The sequence below is a fragment of the Haplochromis burtoni genome, unplaced genomic scaffold (genome assembly GCF_018398535.1).
Source record: "Haplochromis burtoni strain Fernald_Lab_line unplaced genomic scaffold, NCSU_Asbu1 Contig_1409, whole genome shotgun sequence".
NCBI lineage: Eukaryota > Metazoa > Chordata > Actinopteri > Cichliformes > Cichlidae > Haplochromis > Haplochromis burtoni.
In genome coordinates this window covers 40238-49304 of record NW_024583770.1, presented here as the reverse complement: position 1 = coordinate 49304, position 9067 = coordinate 40238, and the positions used below count along the sequence as shown (strand labels likewise).

The 9067-nt window shown below is 39.0% G+C and overlaps 2 protein-coding genes across 2 annotated transcripts; both read left to right on the top strand.

Moving 5' to 3' along the window:
* The first annotated feature begins 752 nt into the window (after nucleotides 1–752).
* LOC121813293 (scavenger receptor cysteine-rich type 1 protein M130-like) lies at nucleotides 753–3536 on the top strand. The gene is made up of 4 exons (XM_042216963.1): nucleotides 753–815; nucleotides 2305–2337; nucleotides 2460–2741; nucleotides 3088–3536. Exons 1-4 carry the CDS (start codon nucleotides 773–775, stop codon nucleotides 3447–3449), a joined length of 720 nt encoding a protein of 239 aa, XP_042072897.1. The 5' UTR covers nucleotides 753–772; the 3' UTR covers nucleotides 3450–3536.
* Nucleotides 3537–3637: 101 nt separating this feature from the next.
* On the top strand, nucleotides 3638–7983 carry LOC102295887. Its single transcript, XM_005952197.2, has 4 exons — nucleotides 3638–4676; nucleotides 5466–5792; nucleotides 6559–6656; nucleotides 6770–7983. Exons 1-4 carry the CDS (start codon nucleotides 4436–4438, stop codon nucleotides 6782–6784), a joined length of 681 nt encoding a protein of 226 aa, XP_005952259.2. The 5' UTR covers nucleotides 3638–4435; the 3' UTR covers nucleotides 6785–7983.
* Nucleotides 7984–9067: the final 1084 nt, after the last annotated feature.

Genomic DNA, 9067 nt, shown 5'->3' with positions numbered 1-9067 from the left:
AATAAGTTTTAATAACTAAATGGAGTAATTTTTAAACAATTAAAATTAAGTTGGTTCAACTTAATTAAGCTTGTAGAGGACAAAGCAAATCATGTTGTTTGTACGTAAGGAATAGAGTTTGCCTAACTAGAGAACTCTTGTGGCATTTACGCTATAGTGGCTAAGCTGAAGTAACTTAAAAAGATCCATGCAAATGGTTACCTTAATTTTTTTACGTTAAGCCAGCAGATCTTTTTTTAGAGTGTATGTGCCTTGTCTAACATTCACATTTACACTAACACCCAATGACTGCATGAGGAAAAACTTTCTTTGGTGACTGTTCTTTACCCACTGTCACCCTTGTGTTAATGAATTCAGCATTAGTAACTGAACAGATGTGTATTCACTAGTAAAAGTTGGAGATTTACACCTTAAACCAGCTGCACTGAGAGACAGTTTCCTCCTGGATAAGATTGGTTTGGTGGTTTACTCGTGGACTCTGGCTGCTGGATTCTTAATAATTTCAGTATTAGTAATAACTGAGTTTGTTTTTACTCTTGTGACAGACTCATACAGAACAGAGAAAAGTAAATATAAACGATGGGAATTCTGATCATGTGATGAGTAAGATGAGATTCTCTTGGCAGATACACACAACTCGCCTCCCTGTGCTTTTGTTTTTTTCTTTTAGCAAATTCTTCTATTATAACGAAACTAGTGTAACCTAAATTTATAAACTGGACAGCATGTGATGAACATAGCAGAGCACAGACAGAGACACGTTTATCCGGACATGGATCAGCTGTTTGTGCTGCTGCTGCTGCTGTGGGGCTCAGGTAGGACTGCTTTGATTTGTTTTTATTGCACTAATGAAAACAAGTTTGAAAGTCAATATTTGGTGTCAGCAGCTTCATACTTCAGCTCAATCTGAGCTCTCTGAGCAGTTCTCTGTCATCTCTTCTTGAAGGACATTCAAAGCACTTCTCTTGGTGTTTCTGCCTTTTGTTTTGCTCTCTGTCAGGAATATTCAGGCTCTGGGGAGTCCAATCTATGACTGACAGTGTTCCACTGTGTTTGTCTGTCATAGATTATGCTTTTACTGCAGTGTTTTTGATCATTGTCATGCTGAAAAACATGTGCTTTTGTCAATCAGATGCTTTACAGATGATATTACATTTTTTATAATTTATCATTCTCTTAATTTTGACTGCATCCCCAATATTGTGCTGCTCTCGTTTGAATCATAAATATCTATGCTCCATTTTTTAAAATGTAAATGAGGAGTTTTCTTCACATACTATGTTTAATAATTCAGTTAAGTTTGATTCAATTTTATTTGTATAGCACCAAACTACAAGTAATAATAACCAGTAGTAAATAATAATGGTGTCATTTCCAGTTGGAAACTGTTCATGCTCTTCAGGGATTTGATTCAAGATCAACATGTGTTTAAAAAAAGTTTACAAGACTGCATCTGTGAAAAACAAAAGCAATACAGCACCTTGAGGTGACTTTTATTGGTATTTAGCTATATAAATAAAACTGAATTGAACTAAATTTTATTTGATCACGTTGTTCATGCTTTTAAGTCAGTCTTTGATTTCTGTACTCTGCACTCTGGTTATTTACCGGTAGATATTATATAAGATACTGACAGAAGATACTAATCAGACAAAACCTGAGTTTTGGGTCTGCGCTTGCAGGCCCTGCTGGTTCAGAGACTTATCACCCGTGAACAAAGCAAGACAAACAGCGATCCGTTTTAACTTGCAAGGGAAACCTGGTCGGATCAGGCTGCAGCTCTTCACCCGACCTCAAATGACCGACCCTTCCCTGCAGCCTTTTATTCTGTGAATACACAAGCACCACCCATTGTCAACCCCTGTGTGTGCGTGCGTGTGCGTGTGCATGTGTGTGTGTGTGTGTGTGTGTGTTTGCAGGTTAAAACCCAAATAAGTGACTTCCTGTTGATCACAAAGGGTCATCTCCCCTCACCCTGTATATGGCTTAACCCCTTTAATGGTACACCATACACAAGCATAGGTGAGGCCATAAAGGGCAGCAAGTTTACTAAATAAGAAAACAGAACGTTTACATAGGATGTGCCTGCAGTTAAACACTGTAGCTTCCCCCACCATTCTACATGTAGGGGAGGACAATAGAAACAGAAGAATGTCTTTAATCATACAGTTTGAAACAAGGCTACAAATTTAAGTGCAAGAATGACAACTATTATCAAAATCACCCTAACACTAAGAGTTATGTCCACAGCTGAGCTCCACAGAATCCTGCTTTATGCTGATGGTTCTCTGATTTTCTCCTCAGGAATTCAGGCTTATGGAAAACAAGATTCAACAGGTACACAGAAAAATTAAAGTGAAATGAACAATCACTGAGGGAAAATCGTGACTCGCATTTGTCTCTCATCGTTTCAGAAGTAAAATTGCTTCTTTACTGATGACGCTCTGCTTTCTGTTCAGAGTCTGATGATGTCAGGTTGGTGGGAGGAGCCAATCACTGCGGAGGTACACTGCAGGTGAAATATCTGGGAGAGTGGAAACCATTGCAATTCATTGACTGTACCCTGAAGGAAGCAGCTGTATTCTGTAAACATCTGGACTGTGGCTCCGCTGTTTCTATAGAACAGTCCCCACAAAGCTCAGTGTGGGGGGTCAATTCTACCTGTGTTCAGTCAGGATCTGCTCTGAGGAACTGTGTAACAACAGAAGGCTTCTCCTCTGCCGTGGAGCTCACCTGCTCAGGTCAGCCCATCAGTGACACTGATGCACCAGACACAAAGACCAGGTAGAATAGTAGCACATCATCTGCAGCAGCAGAAAAGCCTGAAAAGACTTCTTCTATCAGTCCATCTGTGGCTCATCAGTATCCTGACACCCACACAGCCACCTGTAGTCAAGGCACTTCTTAAATAACCCTTTTGAATCTTTGGAGTATTCTCTAAAATAGTATAATTTTATTTTTCAGAAAAAGTAGAAAATTTAGCAAATATTTGCTGATATTGACGCACCACAAAAACAAATCACTGACAGCTGAAACATGTCTCTGCTGTCTCTGAGCTCTCTGTTTGATCTTCTCTGATGTCTCCAGACTCTGTCAGGCTGCTGAATGGTTCCAGTCTGTGTTCAGGCAGACTGGAGGTGAAGTCTGACCAGAGCTGGTCCTCAGTGTGTGAAGCTGACTTTGGCCAGCAGGATGCAGAGGTGGTCTGTAGGGAGCTCGGCTGTGGGCCTCCTTCGGTCCTCCAGGGGGCGCTCTATGAAGAAGTGGAGGCTCCAGTGTGGAGCAAAGAGTTCCAGTGTGGAGGCCATGAGTCTGCTCTCCTGGACTGTAGAAGCTCAGGCTCAGCTAGAAACAGCTGCTCACCTGGCAAAGCTGTTGGACTCACCTGCTCAGGTAGAAGAGGAGCTGCAGCTTTGATGTGGTTCAAACTCACTTTATTCTTTTACTGATGACTCTCTGCATACTCCCAGCACATTTTATGTACATATTGGCAGTATACCTCTGCTGTCAGGTCCCTGCATCCACATGCTCATGTAATAAACCAGGCGATAGGTATGTTTAAATGTAATATTGTAATGTATATGTATATTTTTATACATTATACACATAAATGATCATACCAATCATTTAATCCTTTGTAATCCACTGGATCAGGCACCATAAAAGGGACGAATGAATCTTTGGACATCATTGATCACCTCACTCTGGCCAGACTAATGAAGCCTCGACACTGTGCTTCTGAAGCACTGTGTAGTTGTTTTAGCACATATGCCAGAGCTTCAGCACGGATTCCTTTAAGCCTGTTTGAATTGAAGAATTCTATCATTTTAACTCACCTACGCTCTCAAGCTGGTTACCTCATTTGTCACTCACCTGCCTGCCCAGAGACAAAGGCAGAAGAACAGAGACAGAGAGACAAGTCTGTAGACAGATACAGTCAGTTTCTTGGACCTGCAGCTATTAAAGCTATTTATATAGGGTTAAAATGTCCAGTGGAAACAAGGCTAGAGTGACTAAATAAGCGGTTCCCAGTTTACCTTAATTGTTGGAGACTGGAGTAGGAGAAGGAGGAGAAAAGCAGAAGAAGTGAGGAAGAACGTCCTCCTCACACAAGAGGTGGATGAAATTGGACTCAGAGAGCAGGCTGACGGTTCTTTGCTCTCTCAGAGTGTTAAATAAGTAAACATAAAGGAGGTTAAATACAGTTTTACTTTGGTCCTTTTCTTTAAATTTCCAGGTCGTGCTGCAGTGTTTCATCAATAAGGTTTAAAAACGTTTGTGTGGGGCAGAATTTAAGAACATTTATCTCAAACCTATACTGAACAGATTCTAAGGGAAAACAACTCGGCACTGTCAAAATAATGACTTATGTAACAACTCTGCTTTCTGTTCAGAGCCTGTCAGGTTGGTGGGCCAAGCCAGTCGCTGTGCAGGCATGCTGGAGGTGAAAGTGGGAAAGTGGAGAACAATCGATTATTTTGACTGGGATCTGAAGGAGGCACATGTCGTCTGTGAACATTTGGGCTGTGGCTCTGCATTTTCTATACAGTGGAAAAATGAGCCCTCTGAGATTTCTGTGTTGAAAATTGAGCCTGATTGTGTTCACTCCGGATCTGCTCTGAGAGAATGTGCAAAATCATCTTCCTCTTTCCTAACCCTGAATGTCACCTGCAAAGGTAAGCAGAATCATCTATCACATATCCTTATCTTATCGACTTTGCAGGGTTTAGTTCTTGTTTGTCACGATCACTGCTCTTCTGAAATATGTTCATACTTTCTGGGAAATTTTATCAAATGCTTCATTCCATTTTTATTTCAGTCATTTATTATCTGCTTGACCAGTAAAGACACCTGAATTCCTGTATTTCCTTTTGCCTGTCTCATTTAACTTAACCATCTCAGACTTTTCTTAAATGGCAAAAAGAGTTACCGTCTGAACCCTAAAAGACAAAATCTGCTCAGTTAGCTGATACTGAAGTAGCAACACCAAAAAAGTATCTGGACATAATTAGTGGAATCATTTGTATAATTGTGACATGAAAACTTTGCAAACTAAAACTTAACACATATTAATACCCAATGTCAAAAGAAAGCCATTTTACCTTGACTGTTGCATCTGTTGTAGACAATCAGTGTTCACCAGCAAACCAGTTACTAACTTAAAATGTAAGTTCATCTCCAAACTGGATGGAAATAAAACAGACAAGTCGGGATGAGAAAGGAGATAAAGAGCTGCTGTGACTAAAACAACCTGAAAACTGAAACAAATTGAATGAAGAACACAAACTGTCCACCAGACGGGAAAACTGGAGGTTAATGGTTCGAGAGAGGGCTCGAGGAGCAGACATATGCTCTGGTGTTTACAGTAAATGATTTTGGAGAGAGTGCACCCAGCTGAGATCCTGCTTCATTTTTTTTACAGAAGGTAGATGTGACCTCACCTTGCATCATCTCAATGTTTACAGACCTGCTGGTTCAGCCAATCATCTCTGTGTCCTTCATGAATGGGGTCTCCATGGCCCAGCAGCAGGGGCTTCAGGTGTCCAGGGGCTCAAACTTCACCATCAGCTGCTCCATCCAGCCACAGTACCCGGGGGGCTCCTTCCAGCTCACCTTCACCTCATCCAACACGGCGTACAACTACACCCAGCCAGCTCTCAATCACTCCGCCCACTTCCTGTTTCCTGCTGCAGAGCACACCCACCAAGGAAACTACAGTTGCATTTATCACGTCTATGTTTTTTACCATGACTTGTCCTCTGAGAGCCCCCTGCTATCTGTCACTGTGTCAGGTAAGTTGAAGCAGAGGCTGCTGGGTTTGTGTTCAGGGCAGCGTTAAATAACAGAGAGGTTCAGGTTATGAGTTATGGTACTACTACTTTGATGCATACACTGCAGTATTCTGAGATACATAGAAATATTAGCCATAAATATGCAGTAAGTATTTTTGTACTTTATCACATGACAACATGTGGTCTTGAGCAATAGGTCTCCAGCTTTTTGAAGGTCTTTCACTATTTTTCTTTGGACATCATTTTCAGTCCAGTCCTTGTACCTGACTGATCAACCAGTGTTGTGTCTACACATAACAGATAACTTGGCAAGGACTCAATTTTTAATGTTTCTTTAATCAATATTGTAATAAAAACCTGCCACCAAAGTGCAGCAATTTTGACATGTCTTAAGTTAAATCTATGAAAAATGCCAAATATGATACAGTTTGAGAAGCACAAAACCAAAAAGGTTTTATGCCTTTTTTTTTCTTGCCTTTCAGTCTCATCCAAAAATCTGATGAGACTGGAAAAGCGGAGGAAAAAATAAAAAGTGTGGCTGGCCTCACAAATTATCTACAGTAGATTAACAGTATCTAATGCCATGTTATTTTTTCATTTATTTTTCCATGTGTTTCAATGAATTGCTGCACTGCATTTGTTTAGCAAAACATAAAGAAGAAGTGGTTGAAAATGTTTTCAGTGTACTGTACATGTAATAGATAAGTCCCCTGGACTGAGTCATCTCTTTAATGATGCTTGATGACTGTGAGTGTGTCTTTATCAGATCCCAAACAGTCAGACGTTGTTAAAGTTGTTGTCATAACACTGGTCGCCCTGCTGGTCATTGTACTCATGATCCTTGGTCTTCATCTCTACCGTCAGGTACTGAACATGTTTGTTGCTGAGAATGAAGCCTCAGCCTGTTTGGTTTTTTTTTCAACTGAAAAGAGGAATGATGTAGAAAGCCTGATTGTTGTGCTGTTATGTTTCTCCAGCTCAGCAGACAGTAGAACAGTGAGCTGACTGACCCTACATGCTCTGTTTGAGCCATTCGAGGAAGGCCAGGAACAAGTTCAGCCAGCAGAGGAGGACCTCCAAGGAGCTCGAAAGCATGTTTGGATGGAACATGGTCTCATTTCTACACCATCTCTTTTGTCCTCCATCCTTCTGATTTTGAACCAGAGGTCCGGTCAAAGCTCCATCCTGAAGAACTGTCAGTTTCTTTGGCAGCTGTAATCAGCTGGGCTGTGCAGAAATTTTTGAGGGGGTGGGTGCTCAAAGTCAGGGGCGGATGTAGAAGGGTGTCATGGGGTGGCAAGTGCCACCCTAAAATGATCTCTTGCACCCCAAGTGCCACCCTAGTTTTGCATATGACAGTGTTGTTTATTAAAATAAGATAGCATTAACAGTTTGAGTGTAGTTACAGTTAACAGTGAATATAAATACTAAAACTGAATATGTTGCATAGTTTTCCTGGCAACACTATTGCCAGTAAGTTACTGTAATTACTGATTTACAGTATCTTTACTGTTGTGATGTTTTACAGTTCAACCACTTTACTGTAAACATGGTTTACAGTTAGAAAGATTTACCGTGATTAAGTTTTATAGTATCACTGTACTGCAAATGTGGTTTATGGTATAACACTGTAATTGTGTACAGTATAATTTGTTTAGACTGTAATTGTGTTTTACAGCATATAAAATAATATTAACATTCATATTCAATATAAGAACATTTACAAAAAACAATATAATTCAATAAAGTAGTCTCAGAATAGTGAATTAAACCAACATTTATTGTTGATAAAAAAAATTTAACAAGAAAAATATTTTTCAACTGAATAAAAACAATTTCAATAACCAAAATAAATAAAAGCGTACATGAAAACTACACAGTCCTTCACCTTTCTGTGTCTGATTTTTTTAAGGAAAACAGTTTTTCATTCCACTAAAAACAGGACAAACCCACCAGCATGAACATTAAAAAACTATTACAATTGTAAAACAAAAATCATTTACAAAATGTAAGAATTATCAGTGGGTCCCAGGAAATAGAATGTGACATGAGATTTAGATTTCCGTTACCAGGATGGTCGGGTTCAGCGTAGTCTTTATCACCACCTGTCAAAGACACATCATCAATATTCATGTTTGCTCAGGTTATTCACTTGTTCACATCTGTCTGAGATCATTCATACTGTTGTATGGATGTGAGTACAGTATGTATATAATTATCAGCTATGTAAAAGATATTATCATCTCTGTATTCTTACCTGGAGAGAGAGTTTTTAGATGTGGGAGATTTCTGACGTTTAGCGTGGAGTGTATAGTTGGTCTGTTGTGTAGTCGTTGATTTGTGTGGTGTGTCAGTGAGGGCACTAATCAATGTCACAAAGGCAGATTGCAATGAAAACACTATCACCAAGTAGCAAACCAGCGGAGTGATACACCTCCTGTTGTCAGGCCTGCAGGTTTATCCCTGTGCTGTTCTCCTCTGTGTTGTGGTGGACAAACATTTATTTTTTACTGGCACACATCATTTGTGGGGCATCTTATTGCAACACCTTATTGTTTTCTCATTTTAGTTATAGTAATATTTTTAATAGGTTGTACATAAAAAAAAAAATGGCGGTGTATTGGCTGCATTTTTAGATAAATAGTTGTATAAGTTTACAAAATGTGTGCATAATTTAAATTTGCATTTATAAAAAATAATTTACTCAACATGTCTGTGGTTTTTACAGTAAAGAAATACTACTAGGATTTTATGTTTTTTGTGTGATTTCAGATCAGTAATATTAATACAGTATGTCAATGAAAAAACAATTAATTCAGACACGTGAGGTTGAGCTGAAAAGAATGATACCAAGCAAGGCAAGGGGAAAAAATAAAATAAAACAATTTGAAAGTGAAATACAAATGTAAAATCTAAAGGAGTCAAAAATGGTTGTATTCAGACCTCAGTGGGTTAATCCAACAAATCATGAAAAATTAGGTTTAAATTTTTGTTCATGACAGTGCAGATTTCTGACATTTTGTGTAATTTAAGCATGTAACAATGTGATTGTTTTCTAACAAAAAACAGTGTGAAACTTAAGTTAGACTTGTGTTTGTAAATGAACCGCCCCATGTTGTGTAGCTTTCTGGATTTTATACTTATTGGGCTACATATTTATTTATTATACAGGCTATACAGCACATAACATCAAAACTCACATGTTTTATGTAACTAAAGTGTGTAATTATGTGGGCTACAGACAATAATTAAGTTATAGACTATATTTATATGAA